The following is a 19,195-nucleotide window of genomic DNA, read 5'->3' as shown; positions in this document are numbered from 1 at the left end:
CATATAGCAAAACATAAATTGAGAGATCATTTTTTGAAGACTGAGTAGGATTCAACATTTTATACTTTAGAACAATGTGAAAAACTCATGTCTTTAGACAATTTAAAAGTAACATTTCATGTGGAATTGATAACCCATCTAAATGATCACAAATACAAAACTAGTTCAATATGTAAATAAAAGTGTACTGTGTTTTGTTAAAAAAAAAATTTCATTCATTTTGGTAAAAATTATTGCACACTTAATTGAACTTTTCTGTTAATATTTAACGTAAAATAAATTTTTTTTTTTAAATTCTTAATTTATATGTTTGCTATGGAACAATTAGTTGATAGAATGTTACCCATGTACTTATTCAATTCTACTTAATTTATTTATTAAAGCTGGGGAGCTAAAGCGGTGTTTATTTCTATATACAAATTTTGGGGTGAAGTAGATCCCCCCTTAAAATGTTTGAAAATAAATCAGATTTAACCATCTCAAAAAAAACTTGGGGGGGGGTTGGCGAAGTAAAAACGGGATTCCACTTAAAGCCACTAACATATTGGTTCTTTGAAAAGTTTTTATTATATTTTATGATAGGTGAAATCAACTACCTGAATTCTAACTATACTTTTTTTCTTTGCATTCATATAATAGCTATTTCATCATTGTTCATAGTTTTCAAATCTAACTACTGCGTCATCCCGAAACTAGTTTTTTAGGCCTAGTTGGAAAATAGGCCTGGAATAATATTTTCTTACGTTTCCCATCCCTTATCCCTGGATCTAACCTCAAGCCTAATCCTTAACTTAATGTCATCTTAAGAATGCTGTCATAATAAAACTAGAATATCGTTATGACAAAATTATGTCAGCCATGACCACTTTTATTTGATGCCATTAAGTCGATGTAAATATTTCCAAGAACGTTTTTCTTCTAGTTTTTAAAAACGAAGCTTTTCTATAATTAGGGTTGGTCCGTACGTCCATCCGTAACGAATAGCTTTTTTCGTTAATTTAGGCATGTTAGAAACGTCCTATTGATTTCAGACTTTGCATGATGATTCTTGTAGTAGTTAGGTTCGACTTGGAAAGCGTAGCAACTCTATAATCGTTACCAAAATGACCCTACGTCCATTTTAAACAAGTTGATTTTTAACTTTTTTAACCAAAAATTTTTATGTGATGTGTAATAATCCGATTGATCTGATTTTTAGAGCACTGATTCCTATTATAACAAGGCATAATATTATAAGCGAAGCATCTCTATAATCAAGTCCTAAAAATGTAAGCATGTCCTTAAACAGTATTCTGTGTTTGAGAAGTTTTGCAGCAAGTATACGTATAATTTTGTCAAACTTTTATGTTTATATTTTGCATATTCAGTTCTGACACTCTAGAAGAATTAATGTTCGTCTGTCCAACCGTTTCAGAGCTTTGCTTTTATGGATGTTGTCATTCCTGTTTTTTATTGGAGGGGGGGGGGGGGGTGGAGTACAAAATCTCTATAGGAAAGGTAAATTCTTTTATTTTTGTTTGTTTGTGGGGGGGAAGTACAAAATCTCAATAGGAAAGGTAAATTCTTTTTCTTTTTTTGTTTGGGGGGGGGGGGGGTTAAATTGGAGTGAAAAGGCACCCTCCAAATTTTACCTGGCCCAAGAGTAAAATTTGTATTTGTATTGGGTAATTATCTCCTCCATAATTTTTGCTTCCGGATGTGTTAAAGGGTTAAGTGTATTTTTCATAGGAGAAATCATTATGTTGTGTGTTTCACTATATTAGAGAACATGAAAATCTGGTGTAAGATCGAAGTAAAATCCATTATACTAGAAGTTTTGATATTAACACAATATGTATATGTGTATTCTTTGCCTTACTTTATTTGTGAATTTCATATTGACGTCAAAACATTGTAATTTTAATAAAAATTTCTGTACTAGATTTTTTAGAATTTTCTGCTCTTATTTGTTATTAAAGATATCTAAAACTATTCTTCAGAAAATTCCTCACAAAGCACAAAACATTTATTAACATAATTTGTTGCTAGGAAGCCCCGCAGGTTTAGGGCTCCCAGCAGAAGTAAACATATGTATGAAAACAACACCTTTCCCGTTTTTCAGTTTATTTCGAAATCACCAGTTTAAGTGGTATTTGAGGAAAAGCACTAACTATAAAAGAGATATTTATAACATTTTTTATCCAAAATCATATTTTGTCTGTGTGTCTCACTTAGTGTGCGTGTACCGAAGGATCTCGCTAACCACTGAACCGATATGGTTTTCCTATTCAGTGTAGCTTTTTATAGGTCCTAGAAAGGTTTATAGCTATTTGGTGGTAGGGGGGGGAGGGGGGGGGCTACCATCATCCTCAAAAGAGAAATCACCAAAACAGCTGATCTTACATTTTACGTGCCACTAGAGGCCTCTAGGGGAATACCCGCTAGTGTCCAGATAATGGACAAAAAGTTTTGTGTATTAATTTCACACTGAGATGTTAACAAAACTATAAGAAACGAATATTTAAGAATCAGACTCTGTTTAAGTATTTTGTTTTCCTATTTTTAAAAGAGAAAGTCTTACTTCTTTGTCAGTTAGAGGTTTGAAATTAACTTTATATCATTGGCAATAAAATGCCACATTAATTTTTAACGTTGGTCTGTAACAGTTACTTTACAGTTGTAACAAGGATGACAACATCCATAAAAGTGAAGTTCTGAAACGGTAAGACAAACGAACATTAACACTTGAAGATTGTCAGAACTGAATAAGTAGAATATTAATGTATAAGTCAAAACAAAATTGTAAGTAAATTTGTTGCAAAACTGCCTAAATACAGGATACTGTTCAAGGACATACTTGGTTCGCATATAGCATTATACCTTGTTGTGATAGGAATCAGTATTTAATTTTCTAAAGGATAAATATTTTGTTTCAACCTCCCAACTGTTCTTTAGCTAGCATGTGAGTTTATTTTAGTCTTGTTTACTTTAATTTTTAACATGTAGCATGTCAGTTTACACAGTTAAAAAAAAAGGCGGTTCCTGAAAATGATTAGTCGAGCCTCCCCCCCCCCCCCTGAAAACAAGAGGTGATGGGGTAGATTAGGTTAGGTCAAATTGAGTTCAAGTATGGCCCTCATAGTTAGGTCCCCCTGCCCATCAAAGGTAAGGTAAAAAGATTCCCCCCTCGAATCTTAAAATCTTCTAGTTTGTTATTGCTTTGCTACTTAAGAACACAACACACAGTCTTTTTTTTACAGCGAAGCTTTTCTATAATTATGGTCGGTCCGTTCGTTCGTTTATAATCCTGTAGTTAAGCACATTTGCAACAAATGTATTTACAATTTTGTTATGACTTATAAATTTATATACTGCTTTTTCAGCGCTTTACGTGTCAATGTTCGTTTGTACTAACATTTCACAGCTTCGCTTTTGTGGATGTTGTCCTTGTTTATTGAACTGTGCAGAATACCATGCCACACTATAAAACTTGATAAAAACACCAAAAACAAATTGTTGAAGATTTTCAAGTTTCAAGTGTATGTGAAAAGGTTTCAAAACGCCAAAAACAAACAAGCAATAATAAACAGGGATAAGGATATGACATTTTAAGATAAAAATATATTTTTTTATCATAAGGAAGACAAGATAGATAATTGTAATACAATTGAAAATTGAAATAATACAAAAAAAAAATTCTTAAGCCCTCCAACCTTTCATGAACAAAACACAAAAAAAACACGAATTACTGATTAATAGAGGAGCTTTAAATCATTTATCTTTTTTTCCTGTTCCTATCTTTGCAAAAATAGCTTAAGAAAGAACAGAAATAGGATTTCCAGAAAGAAAGAAAAACAGAATTGTATGGTTCCGGTAGTTTCTGAGATTTTTAACTCTTGAAAGACACAAAGAATACTTTCCATTTTAGACTAGCGGATAAGTCCCTAACATCTAGGGTCTCTGTCCTCCCTCGATGTGACAGAGAAGGGCTATAAAAATAGCTGAAAACTATCCAAAGAATTAAATCTGAAAAAAAATAATCTAAAATCTAAAATGAAGAACCTAATCGGTAGAGTAGTTATTGAGATCTTAAACTTCAGACAAACAAAAACCTTTTTACATTATATTATAGGATATGTTTTTTGGTTTCTAAAGCTTTGAATTTTTTCAGTATGACAATGTTTTAAATGTCGTCTTTAATTCAGAATGTATTGATCGTCTTCAATACAAATAATTCAAATGATATATTACGAGAATTCGTATTCCAGAATTGCTTCAGAACCGATTAATATCCGCTGGATTAGAACTGGTCCTCAGCCATACAGACAAATAATGTATATTATCGAATTACAGACAATTTTCCTCGAACATTAAAATAAAAATCATAAATATTTGTCAAATAAATTCATGGATAAATTAGGCATAATTTGTACATTTTTGGGATCTTCTTGACTAAAATTACATTTCATAAGGTTCATTTTGTTTTTTTACTGAATTTTACTGAACACAAACAGACATTCAACCTAATACTTTGTAAGTATTAAGATTATTTAGTTACATATCCATGTATTTGAAAGGATAATAGCAAATAATTGGTACTTTTCCTAAATGTGACTATCGAGCAATGAAACGCCTTTCATTTAAAAAATGGTTATATTGTCTTAAGTTTTCCGATAACTACTGATTGAGTTCTTCATTTTAGAGAAACTTAGCATAGATCCTGAGGTGGTTTTAGGCTATTTTTACATTTTTATATCCCCTTCGAACCCAAAACGCTAGGAACGCAGCTGCTAGTTTTAAATAAGGGGAGTGGTGTTCAGTGATCGGTAGGCACTTTATAGGAAAGCACCGAATATATTAAGATTCGCTAATCATGTGGGGCTACCCATATTCAATAAAATCTAAACTAACCTAACCCCCAAATTACAATTAATTTTAACCTGGGAGTGAGGGATTTTATGCTCGAATAGTCACTTTGAGGGAAAGCGCCAGATAATTATAATCTGCACATGAAATGCCAAAAAATCTATAATTAGTTGTTTAAATGTTAATCAATTATAAATTTATAAATAAGTTATTATTTATAAATTGTAATTGTATAACAAGGATGACAACACCCATACAAATGAATATTGATACTTGAAGAGTGTTAGAACTAAAAATGTATAAGTCTTAAGTCTTAACATATCTGTAAGTAGATTTGTTGCAAATTGCTTAAGTACAGGATGCTTCGCTTATAACATTGTACCTTGCTGTAATAGGAATCTGTGTTCCAAAAATCAGATGAATTATATCACATAAAATAATGTTGTTAAAAGGTTAAAAAGCAACATATTTTAAATGGACGTACGGACTTTATGGCATTGTAAGGATTATGGAGTTCCTACTCTTTCTAAAGCGTACCTAACTGTTAAAGAAATCATCATGCAAAGTTTTAAAATGATGGGGCAATTCTAACATATGTAAATTAACGAAAAGTGCTAACCAATTACTCGCTTTTCATAACTAAAAACAGATATTTAGATGCGATTTTAATTGGCTAAATCTTATAATATTTGTACCAACTAAGGCTTTTTACATATTTACTAGTCCCTTGTTGGAACATAAAATATCAAGGTATCCTAAGTAATTTATATTTGGATTAAGATTTTATGTCAATTGTCCACCCTCTCCTAAAGCAAATTCCCTTCAAGTATAAGGTTGCATGCAAATAAATGATAAAGCTTTATTCTAATCAGGGGAAAAGGAAGCGCTGGAAAGTGTCATGTATAACATCATGATAAATAATCCATCTCTTTTTATAGGTTTCCTTTCCCACTTGAATATGCAATGCAATGAAAATAATAATTTTTTCATGGCGATTTAAACAGACAGTCTGGCTGATAAATTCAGTTTAAAAGTATAAGAAAATCTGAATCCTACATCATATAGCAACTGAGAAAACTATATTTTCTCTAACAGAACCAATTGGTTCAGTGGTAAAAGAGACAGACATACGTATACGTATAGCATCTTTTCTGGAAGCATTTAGCTTGTAGTGAAATGAAATAATAGTCATTTTTCGCATCGTATTTAGACCATTTTCCACGTATATTTTTTTAGCCCCAGAGGGGTCAAAGGCCCAGGATACCCAAACTTTATGATATTAATATTCGTGGAAAATTGTCTGTAATACAGTGTTATATATGATATTCAGTATGGCTAAGAACCGTTTCTAATCCAGTGGACATTAATCGGTTTCGATACTATATTGAAAATTAATTATTTTTGGTCATAGTCCTATACCTAAATCCATGGTAGGACTACACGTTGTTAAGGGAAATTACATAATAACAAAACTTTATTACATTATTACAAGAGTCAATAAAATCAATATTTTGGACTTATCCCAATATAGGTTTTTTAATACCCCCCCCCCCCCCCCCCTCCAATATTTAAAGGCTACTAAAGATATAAATTCTCCATTGTCTTATCCCTGGCCAAAGGGCTCTTTTCAGGGAAAGTCAGGATATTAGGCTGTTTATTACACAGGCCCTTAAAGTTTTATACAACTTTTCCTATTTGTTGGCTTAACGACTTTGCGGACTTTTTGAAATTTAGTTAAATGGTTTATTAAGTTGGGTGTCCAAACGTTACAACCACTAGTTGTTATCAACAGAAGGGTTTATTTTGTGTACCAATTTTGTGAGAATGTACATCAAATCATCAGCCATTGTCTTATCCTTTATTTTCCTGGCTCTTTTGCTTTGTAATGTTTTTAGAGTGTTCTTAAAATACTGCTTAAAGATATCTTTAGGAAGTCGAGCAAGTTCAAGGTCCAATTTTGTACAGTATATATTTGTGTACGTACACATGAGTTTTTCTCGAGTTGTACAAATATCGTTTTAAAAGGGGATATTTTTCAAAACAGAAACTTAATATAGATACAAATTTTTTTAGGAGCAGTGATTTAGGGGTTACTTGCCCTTGTACTTTTAAAACTTACATATATTTTTAGACTACTGAATGCCTGCCATCATTTTTAGAAATTTTAGGGCGGGTCCTTTGATATGAGCTAAGGGACATTAGGTTAGGGTAAAACAATTTAGGGCAAGGGGTTAAATAATTGTATGTCCTCAGGACGTGTACCCTGTGTAGACATTCCATTGAGTCTTTAAATATCAACCAATAGCGTTGGAAATAATGACACAGCTGTAAAATAGCAGAAATTAATTGGCTACACTGGATCCAGGTAGTTATCTGGAATATTTGAACGCACATTATGTTCGAAAGAATGTCAATTTAGATCCCAAAACCCATTGGACTTTTAGATCTACAATTTCAGAAAAAGCTTTATACATATTTGTTTTACAATTGTTTAACACGGTTTCAAAAAATCAAGTTTCATGTAAAAAATATGTTTTGCTTTTTGCTATATATACTTAATCTTTTACTATTTTATATGTTATACTTTCTATTATCAGTTTCTGTGTGTGTGTGTGTGTGTGTGTGTGTGTGTGTGTGTGTGTGTGTGTGTGTGTGTGTGTGTGTGTGTGTGTGTGTGTGTAGGTAGTTGGTGTAAACGTGATTCAGTGTATTAGTACTAGAGCAACAGATTGTGTGTGTGTGTGTGTGTGTGTGTGTGTGTGTGTTCTATAACAAATCAGTCAGTCAGTTTATATAACTCATACATGGCTCTAGTTGCCCGATATTTTTTTGAGTAAAATTGATAAAAATACTATTATAGTATGACGAATAATCATCTAAAGTAAATAGTGATATTTTGCTATAGTTTATTTTTTAATATATATATTTTTATCTCTAAAAATACGTTTAAAATTTCATCAGAAGTTTAAAAAGTATGTACTTTGGTTTTAATAATACCGGCTTTTTTATAACAATGGTTAGTTCCTTATAAAACTTTGATTTGGTTACATAAATCTATGTTTTTTGTATTATTAAACAGTTTTTTATTATGTTAAGTCATATATTTTCGTGTGAAGTGTGAAGTGATTTTTTTACCTTTAATATTGGATTTGAGGATGTAAATATATTTTCAATTTTGCTTCGAAACCATTTAATATCCACTGGATTAAAACCGTTCTATTCATACTCAAAAATCATGTATAGTATTGTATTACAGACAATTTTCTATATACAAATACTAAAATGAAAAATCACAATATTAATACCAGTTTTATTGGTCAGGGCCTTTGGCGTACAAAACTGGAATTAATCTTATAAGATTTTACTATCCGCGGAAATCCAAATCCGTAAGTTTGTTAGGTTAAACTTAGCATAGGCGTCCAAGGGGAGGGGTAATGAGGCGATTACCCCCCCCCCCCCAAACGAATTTGTGGGTGCCGTAGGCACCCCCAAATTTTTTTTCATTTTACCCCCCCCCTTATTTAAAATTTACCCCTACCCTGGGGGTGCCGTAGGCACCCCCAACCATTTAGGAGGGGGTATTTACCCCCCCCCAAACAATTTTGGGGGGGTAAATACCCCCCCAAAATAGAAAATCTCTAACAAAAAAAATTTTTGCGCGCTTCACGCACATTTTTAATACTAAATTTTTGATAAAATTTAACTTACCCCCCCCAAAAATTTTAGCCCGGGGGTAAATTTGGGGGGGGGGGTAAACAAATTTTACCCCTGCCAACAGATTTCAGGGGGGGTAATTACCCCCCCCCCCCCAAGCAAATTTTACCCCCGGGGTAAAAATTTTGGGGGGGGGTAAAAAAAATTTGCGGCGCGGTTCGCGCGCCATTTTACCCCCCCCCTCCCCCAAAACCGAATTACCCCCCCCTTAAAAAAAATGTACCCCCCCCCAAAATAAAAAGCTTGGACGCCCCTGAAACTTAGAGTTAGTGTTTTCTCTCTTTTTAATTAAATAGCGGCTTCGCCCCTAGCCTCTAGGGGCTTTTCCCCAAGAGGTTTGATCAAACTAATTTTTCGTGTTTTAGAATTTAAAGAAAATAGTTATAAACCTTCCCGGGACCTTTGAGAAGCTACCCTGTAAAGGAAAAACCGATCGGTTCAGCGGTTAGAGAGATCCTTCGCTACAAACAGAAAGACAAACAAATAGACATACAGACATCGTTCTACTTTGTATTATAGATAAGATGTTAAACTTAGAAAACCTAGGCTAGCCCAAGAATTTTTTTTGGATCTGGACCCTTAGTATTTAAATATTTGTAAAAAGTCACAAGAGATACTTTACGAAATTACCTTTTAATTGTACTAGCCAAATATATGATGTTTTAAATAAAAGTATGTTTAATTAACCAAATATTCTTTCTTAAAATATGGTAAATTTCTTCTTCTACTGATCCTAATTTTACAGGGAGTAAGGGAGGGGACAGTGGATCGAATATTCAATTTTTAGGAGTCTCAGACTTTGGATACTGGCTTAAAGGGAATGTACAAGAATTTAGCAGGTTCTGACTGACTTAGGGAATTAGCGCATCATTGCCGCTAACTTGATGAGTTAGTTTTGAATATAGCTGACAATTATCAATAAACTTAATTTCTAGCAGACGGCGTACTTTAACAATTTTTTTAAAAGAATTTTTTCATAGATAAAAATTTATTGTGATATTTGTGTAATAAACAATCTAAGAACCCTTAAATTCAATTCGTGCATACGGTGGTATTTTAAAGATTATAAATATGGGTTGAACGGTTCCAGGGAGATTTTTCTAATAATTGATTACAGAATGGTTACGTCAGTCTGATATACTGGTAATCTAATTTTCAAATGAATGCTTTTTTTCTGAGAACAGTTTTCTTATTTTAAAGTTTTTCTAGATTTAAATAACATACCCTTTACAATTTTCTTTAAATTTTCTGGATAAATCTGGATTTCATGGTATCTCAGCAAAAAACTCTAAAATTGAATTAATTGCCCAATGTCCCTTCCCTTACTCCCTGCCAATTATATGATATTCTATATATGTTATAACAGGCGCCTATAAGACACTTTCTAAAGTGAAACCATAAAAGTTGACTTCCTTCCAAACAAAGCAAAATTTTATTCAGTCAATTAAATTTTATGATTATTAAACTGGAATTTTAGACTTAAAAAAAACACTTATTGTTTGGTTCAATTTACAAAAAAGTTTATTAAGAGATTAAGTACACTTTATTTGTTCATTAAATTTGCAGTATTGTATGATTACCCATTTTCCAAAGTGAAATCTCAATCCGCCCAAGTAATAGCTGATAACTTGATTTAAACAAATACCCGAGATAAGACAGTGGAGGAGAAATTATTGTAATCCTTAATGCTGATGAACCTTTATAGAATAAAGTATTAGGTTGAAAGGTTCGGGCACTTTTAGTTTTAACCAATCATAAAATATTTAAAAATAGTACCCAAGCTTTTAAACCAACATAGAACATGTTTAATGTTTATACAACTTTGGATACCTGTATAATTTAAAGCACCATGTCCCCTCCATCCTTGGAAATTGTTTATTTGTGAGAACATAAAAAGGTTTATTTTTTTTATCAAAATCAAAATTTAAAAAAATATTTACAGTATGGCTTCGAAACCGATTAATGTCCGCAGGATTAGTACCAGTTCTAAGCCATACTGAAAAATCATATACATAAAATCGAATTAAAGACTAAAATAAAGATCATAAAATTAATACCAGTTTTGTTAGCCGAGGCGTATGGCTAACTGGTTTTAATGTCATAGTTTTCCACTTTACTATCCGCGAAAAGCTGTCTATAAACAAATATTATTGTTGCAGAATCAAGATGTCTTTTTACAGCATTAGAGCAAGAAAGTTGGATGGAGAAGTGGTGAGTAATTTATAGACCATCTTTGGCGCTTTTCTTTGAAGTGCCTAGTGGTGCAAAGAAAACCCCCGCTTTTTTGAGATGTTCAAGATATTTATTTTTAAGCTGGGTAGTGTGAGTGGTTTCAAAGGTTTGAGGGGGGTAATCTAATGCATTTTTAAATATTTTGAGAAAAATGAGAGGTTTTAGAGTTTGATGGGAGTAAACAAACCTTTAGCCCTATCCTTGGAATTCTATGACGCTCACCCCTCCCCCCCCCCTCTTATTTTAAAATAATGGAAAATAAAGGGTTTTTTTTTCTTGTAATTGTGTTTTACTTTAGGTTAGGTTAGGTTATATTATGTAAATGTTAACCCTGCAGGGTTAGAACCTCCCGCAGGGATGGGACATACATGTGTTTAAAAACCTGCAACTTCCAAACTTTTCGGATGTGTTTAACTTTCATTTTTATATGTATTACTTTATTCGTGGTATAATGTTAATTTTTTTGTATTGTTTTGTCGCTTTACATATCTTTGAGAAATATGACATCTTTTTCTTTTGGATAATAATATTAAGTATTAGTGTATTACTTGTTTTTTTTAGTAGAGAAGCTACTCTGTATCTAACTTTGTCTGTCCGTCTGTAACGCTATTGGGAAACTGTAATTTTCTGTGATTAAGTTAAAGAGGTGAAATATTTAGAGAAGATTTTTTGTAACAATAGGCATCCAGTATACAATTTATTTGGACCGACAGTCTTTCTGTCATGCTACAAATGATATTTGTTTATATGTTTCGTGATTATCTATCTATCCTTCTCTTATTTTGTTCGCTCTTTTTTTATAAACCGTGAGCGTCTGCTCGTTAATTCCAGATTGTTAAGTTGTTTATCATACTTTTTATTCAAAATTATATGGCCGAATTTCTACAATGTGTGATCTACTTACATCTCTTGAAGAATAAATGACAAAAAGTATTAATGTATAACCCAGACTTTTACCTGGCCCCGGCCTTGGGTACCTTTTTGTCTGTTAGCAAACTTTAATGCGTTGTGTTAATATTTACGATGCTATTGGCTGATATTCAAAAATCCAATTGAGAGTCGACATAGGGTCCACGGGGTGGGTACATACAGTTATTTAACCCCTTCCCCCTCTTGTTTTACCCAATGTTTCAGGTGTCCATGTCCGACTACAAGGGCAAAGCGGTGCTGATCCTCAACACCGCCTCCCTCTGAGGCACAACTATATATATTTCTTTTTGTAGGTGTCCATGTCAGACTATAAGGGCAAGGCGGTGCTGAACCTGAACACAGCCTCCACCTGAGGCACAACTATATATATATCTTGTTGTAGGTGTCCATGTCCGACTTCAAGGGCAAGGCTGTGCTGATCCTGAACACCGCCTCCACCTGAGGCACAACTATATAAATATCTTGTTGTAGGTGTCCATGTCCGACTTCAAGGGCAAGGCTGTGCTGATCCTGAACACCGCCTCCACCTGAGGCACAACTATATAAATATCTTGTTGTAGGTGTCCATGTCCGACTACAAGGGCAAGGCTGTGCTGATCCTTAACACCGCCTCCCTCTGAGGCACAACCGTCAGGGACTTCACCCAGATGAATGAACTTCTGGAGAAGGTTAGTGAATTTGTTCAGGGATCTAAAGGGATAAGACAATGGCCGATAAATTGAGGTACATCTCTAATGATGATACACAAATTTGTTCCTTCTGAAGATTACAATTAGTGGTTGAAACGATTGGACACTCAACTTTATAAACCAACCAATCAGAATTCAAGAAAGTCCCAAAAGTTGTCAAGCCAATGAATAGAAAAACATTATTATTAAACTTTGGGGACTAGTGTTATAAAAAGCCCAATGTTCTTGTTATGTCACTGATGCTTTGACAGATGTTGTTAACATAATATTTGGTGAGAAATGTTTAGTACTTTCCCTCAAAAGTGCCTATGGAGCACAGAGCCCACCCCTTATTTTTTTCTATGGATAATCCCTTCAGAGGGTTACTAAACCTGCGGGGCTACATGGTACCTAATATTACCTAACCTAAAATGATCTAAACCAAATAAAAACTCCTTTTTTTAATCAACTTCAAAATAGGGGAGAAGGGGATTATCTGTTCGATTTGGAACTTCAAAGTAAACCTCCTTATAATTTTGGTATTGTGCTTTTTGTTAACAAGAAACACGTTAAGATGTAAAAATCAGTGTTTCGGAGCCAGGAGCCGGTAGCAGCAACATTTTTGGTGGAGCCGGAGCCGTATTTTTCGTTAAAAACGGCTCCGGCTCCAGATTAGCTAAAAATGATTTTTTAAAAGTAATATTATAATTTGGCAACGGTCTATTTCCATATAATAAACTGAAAAACTATTGTTACTTAACAAATAGACACACATCCTTCTACTTTATAGCTTTAATCAAATAAAAGCAAAATATTTTATATTATTTATTTTATTTTATTAAATTCAATAATGAAAAAGAATTGATATATCAATTTTAAGGTAGGAGCCAGAGCCGGAGCCGGAGCTGGAGCCGGAGCCGTATTTCCAGATACGGCTCCACGGAGCCGGACCCGCATCAAAATTAAACAGCTCCGACACCCTGTCATAATTAACAAAATAAAAATCAATTGAAATTAAACTTTTTTTCAGTACCCTGATAACTTGGTCATCCTGGCTTTTCCCTCAAACCAGGTACAGTTCTTTTATCTAAAATTTCCGTATGTCCATCCATCTGAAACATGATTTTCTCGGCTACTATTCACAATATACGGCTGAAACTTGTCAACATTCCTATCATCATGGAGTATATTTGAGCATATAAAACAGGACGGTCGGACTGCTTTAAAGCATCTTTTAAGCTGATTTTATCTTTTACAACTATTTTCAAATACCTTTGGTGTTTTGAGTACGATTTTTGAAATTTTTGTGGATGAATTAATTTTATATTTTTTTTATATTAAATGTTCGTTTGTTGTTTTCTTTTATTTTTGAGTAAAATTAAAGAACAATTTCTTCATATTTTAAACTTATTTAATTAAAAATATAAAAGAGATTAAAAAAGTAATAAACTAATAAAATGTTATAAAAAAATTTATATGGTAAATTACATCATAATAATTATATTTTTACTATAGCAATTATGTAAAAAGTAGCGCAGCAATAACAAGCTTACGCTTTTTAAAATTGTTTTTATAATTATTTAATTACATTTTATCTCTATAAAAATAATAAAATCTTATCTTTAAACAGATTATTAAATAATTAAACAAAATTTACTATTTAATTAATTTATTATTAATTTCTTATCATAAAGGAAGTTTTATTCTCTTAACTATTTCTTTATTGCAATTTATAAGTAACTAAAAATTTAATAACCCAATAAAAAAATTTAAATGATAAGAAAATGAAATTTGTGCATAACAGAAATGAAGCTCTTTATAATGCCTATAAAAGAGGGGATAAATTTAACAACTTTTGGCGGAAAAATCCCAAATGACGTCTTATTAGAATAATGGGGAATAGTCACTTTTGTAACATCGCCCCATAAGGGGCGCTTTGTCGTATTTTTAAAATGGCTTTTTATAGGTTATTTTAGGCTAGGTTAGGTTATATTGGGTTAGGTGATTGCCCCACAGGGTTAGGCGATTGGCCCCACAAGGGTTAGAGCCCCCCGCAGGGGCTAGAAATATGAGAAAAGCTACTGTGAAAAATACGAAAATTCACCCCCATCATTGACGTCTATGTTTCTATTTTGGATTAATCATCCTGTACAATTTCAGTTTGGCCACCAAGAGAACTCAAGCGGAGTCGAGATTTTGAACGCCCTCAAATACGTGCGACCGGGTAACGGGTTCGTTCCCAAAGCTGTCATGTTCGATAAGGTAAGACTTTGGGGTCTGGGTGGATGTGCCAATTACCAATCATGACACTCTAACGACAGTTCCAACAACCCAGGATATTTAAGGGAGCCAAATCTTTGCTACTCTGCCCAACACTAGGCCGGGGTATTAGGTTAAGTAACACCCAGCAGACCTAATTGAACGAAATTTGTCTGGAAGTCCTAACTGCGCATTGTGATGAGTTGCGCCTATTTTTTACCCGAGGCATTCCTTATACCTTAACTATTAAGTCGCGCCCCTGGCATAGCAGTAGTGGAAACAATTTTTAATAAGTTCGCGGGTTAAAGTGCCACTTTTTGAAGTCAGAACAAAGGAACCTTACCTTATTCCTGGTAAAAACAAAATTATTTTCCGGGACCTAATAGAGACTTTACATTATAGGAGAACCATATCGACATAGACGTCCAAGAGGGGGGGTAATGGGGCGCCCCCAAAATTTTTTTCATTTTACCCCCCCCCCCCCATTTAAAATTTACTCCTACCCTGGGGTTGCCGTAGGCACCCCCAACCATTTAGGAGGGGGTATTTACCCCCCCCAAATAATTTTGGGGGGGTAAATACCTTCCCAAAAATAAAAAATCTCTAATAAAAAAAATTTAGATTGGGGGGGGTAAACTAAATTTACCCCTGCCAACAGATTTCAGGGGGGGTAATTACCCCCCCAAGCAAATTTTACCCCCGGGGTAAAAATTTTGGGGGGGGTAAAAAAAATTTGCGGCGCGCTTCGCGCGCCATTTTACCCCCCCCCCTAAAAAATGTTTACCCCCCCAAAGAAAAAGCTTGGACGCCCCTGCATATCGATCCAACGAAGACATACAAACATCATGCTACTTTTACATAATTAAGGATATAATTTTTAGGTGGAAGTAAATGGAGAAAATGAACATCCCTTGTTTACATATTTAAAGAAAGCCATGCCCACTCCATCAGATGATCAGGTATAATTTCTATCTTTCTATCTACCTATGTATGTATCAATTTATATAGTTACCTACCTATCCCACTATATGTTTACATATTTAAAGGAAGCCATGCCCACACCATCAGACGATCAGGTACACTTTTTCCTGTATCAGTATGGCTTCGAACCTGAATAATATCCGCTGGATTAGAACCGGTTCTCAGCCATACTAAAATTAATGCATAGCATCGTATCATCTATCTATTTACCTATGTGTCTGTCCAGCTTTATATTCTCCTATCTCTCTATTTGTTGAAATATCAAAATAAAGATATGTCAACACGATCAGATGAATTGTTATTTAATTTATCTATCTATCTTTCATCTATCTATCTAGCCTAACAACCCCATTTGACGGTATTTATGTATAAAAAGTACACCTGTATTTCTATCTTTCTCTCTCTCTCACACACACACATACACACTCACACACGCACACACACACACTCACAAACACACATTGTAAGCTGTTGCATCAATTTGAGAAATAAGGAATAATAGCTACCAAAGACAGAATTGCAAGAAGTTAGGGAAGATTTATTCCTCGCTATTTCACATCCCTGTATCTCTGTAAAAATTACAATATTTCTATGTCAATTTCAAACATGCAACTCTTTCATTAATACAGGTTCCAATACTTTTAGTGTTGCTGCTACTTTTAAACTATTACAGGTCTGTACGTCCAAATGGCATTATGACAGTCTGTGGCTGTAAATTTCTCATTTTAAAGGAAAAACCAACTTTAAAATTAATTACAAAATTACAATAAAACTAGCGGAACGCGCCTCCCTAGATGCCTCTAAGGGAACTAAAGAGATGGAGGGGGGATAGTTGCATTTTACCCTTCCCCATAAGATTTTAAAAACCTGAGTTAAGACTACAGAAACATAGCCTAAAACCATCTTAGTTTTTTCTAAATGGAAATATTTTTGGGTTAAATGGTTTGCAAGATATTAAGGGACAAAAAACCTAACTACTTTATATAATACCTAATTGTGTTCGTAAGACTGTATTTTGTAACAAAACTAAAATTGACCGACATAAAAACCGATTTTAAGATCATAATATCAAATAACCTCAGAACTAAAACAAATATTTTTCTCAGGAGTCTTTGATGGGAGATCCAAAATTCATTATCTGGAAGCCTGTTAAACGATCAGGTGATCTAGGTTTTTAGTTGTACAGCTACTCTAAGATTAAGTTTGTCCGTTAGTATGTGCCAGACACAGTATATACCAGAGAGGGAGGGGACATTGGCCTGTTTATCAAAATAGTCCCCAAAGTTTAATAATAACGTTTTATTATTCGTTGGCTTTCCAACTTTGGGGACTTTTATTGATTTTTGATTGGTTTGTTTAGTAAGTTGAGAGTTTAAACGTTTCAACCACTAATTATAATCTACAGAATGGGTAACTTTGTGTATTATCATTGGGAGTGAACATAAATTTATTGACTATTGTCTTATCCCTTTATATCCCTGCATAGACACATTTTGATAAACAATAAGTATATATACAGAAACCGTACACATATTTTGTTAAAACTTAAAAGTAAAACAACATTTTATCTTAAATTTTTATTTTCTTTTACTCAGAGTTTCATGCTTTTGCAATCATCAGAAAGATACTATTTTTTTATTAAACTTTTAAACTGTTAAAACTGTACAAAATTTGTTTTCTATTTTTAATTTTCTTGCATTATTTTCTCCTTTTAGTAAAATAATTATTTGATTATTGCAAATGACATAACATAAATTTTTCACACTCACTTACTTAAACAATTGTTTTTTTTGGTATTTCTTATTTACATTTAAGTTTTTAGCTAGTTAGAAATATTCATACGCCTGTTCTTACGTAAAGCTTAAATTTTGCCCTATCTTTATTAGAAATAATGATTCCTGTAACATAAAGGTATAAATTGAAAAATGTTGCAACTCTATAATAATTTCTAGAAAGTCTGTATGTCCATTTTAATAATGAATGAACGGAATTATACTTATGGACAGCTTATGTTATTTCCAATATGGCTTAGAAACCGATTAATATCAGCTGGTTCTCGACCATACTGGGATATCATGCCATTGCATAGCATCGTATTACAGACAATTTTGATAAAATAATAGAAAATATCATACAATCAATACCAGTTTTGTTAGCCCCAAGGGACTGAAGGTTTTAATCTTTTATTTTTTTCATTTTAATATCTGCGGAAAGCTTTTTATAATACGATGCGATGAATACCTATTTTTATTATTCTAATTTTAGACATTTCCTGGAACTTTGAGAAGTTTTTGATATCCCCCAGCGGAGAGCCAGTCAAGAGATATTCAAGGTAAATAGTTGGAATAGGACTTCTCAGGAAGCTAGTAAAAGTGGCTGACTTAGATTATAACGTCAAAAAAGAATTAACCAATGAGAGGCCAGTATACACTGTAATTGACCAATGGTAAAATTTATAGTTGCCTCTCATTGGTTAATTTTGGTCATAATCTGAGTCAGCTACTTTTACTAGCTTCCTTCTCAGACAAAGGTCGTGCAGTCAAAGGGTTGGTTGTCTGTTGGATGTTACCTAACCTAATATTCTTGGGTGTTAGAGTATTGCATCCCATTACATTCGGATGTTGCTCTGGATTCTCTTAATATTACCTTGGGTTTATAAGTAGCTGCAAAACAGCAGCCGGGTTTTTTCCACACTTAATTATGAAAACAGTAAAAGTGTCGAACTATGACGTCAGAAAAAATTAACAATTAACCAATGAGAGGCCGCTATATATTTTACCACAGTGAATACTGGCTTCTTATTGCTTAATTGTTAATTTTTTCAGACGTCATAGTTCGACACTTACTGTTTCCCTTAATTATTGTATTTCTTATTGTTAATGGATATAGAATATACGTGGATATAATGAAAGGGGAAAATTATCGCCAATTAAGGTTGCTAACATAACTCAATTAATGGTCAGGTTGTTTATCGAGTAGGGGAGGGAATGGATGGTTATTTTAGCGATTGCGAGTTTTACTTTATTAGAAAACATGGAAATCTGTTGTAGCATCCAATTATTAATATATCCAATTATTAATATATACATTTATTTCAGATACTTCCTGACATCCAATGTCGAAGACGACATAAAGAAGCTTCTATAAACAAAATCTCCATCATTATTTGTGCCATTCCACTTTTTCCCGCATTTTTTGCACTGTGATTTTAAATTTCTGAATGATTAAATGTTAAAAGGTTGTAATCTAACATTTTAGACTCTTTTTGTTGTTATCGTTAATGCCCATTAAAATTCTTGAGGGAGGATTTTTTGTTGGTATTTTTATGTTGATTATGTTAAAGCATTATGTGAATTTTTATGATATTATACCTTGAAAAATCTTAAGATTTGTGGTATAATTGAGGATTTTTACTTTACATTTTGTTGGAACCTTAGAGAGTTAATAAATGTTTTTAAAAAGTATTGCTGATTTTGTTTTACATTGTTCATTAAAAAAATAGGATGTGTGTTTTTATATTTGTCTGTCTTAATAATCACTGAACCAACTTGGCTCTTCTTTTCAGT

At 33.2% G+C, this 19,195-nt stretch overlaps 1 protein-coding gene across 1 annotated transcript; it reads left to right on the top strand.

Moving 5' to 3' along the window:
• Positions 1-10,670: 10,670 nt before the first annotated feature.
• Positions 10,671-19,093, top strand: LOC145334804 (glutathione peroxidase 2-like). The gene is made up of 8 exons (XM_080180410.1): positions 10,671-10,770; positions 12,282-12,389; positions 13,420-13,461; positions 14,550-14,651; positions 15,530-15,607; positions 16,736-16,790; positions 17,895-17,961; positions 18,728-19,093. Exons 2-8 carry the CDS (start codon positions 12,369-12,371, stop codon positions 18,774-18,776), a joined length of 414 nt encoding a protein of 137 aa, XP_080036536.1. The 5' UTR covers positions 10,671-10,770; positions 12,282-12,368; the 3' UTR covers positions 18,777-19,093.
• Positions 19,094-19,195: the final 102 nt, after the last annotated feature.

Source organism: Acartia tonsa, chromosome 12 (genome assembly GCF_053477335.1).
Source record: "Acartia tonsa isolate MP-2025a chromosome 12, ASM5347733v1, whole genome shotgun sequence".
Lineage (NCBI taxonomy): Eukaryota > Metazoa > Arthropoda > Copepoda > Calanoida > Acartiidae > Acartia > Acartia tonsa.
This window is presented reverse-complemented; position numbering and strand designations above follow the sequence as displayed.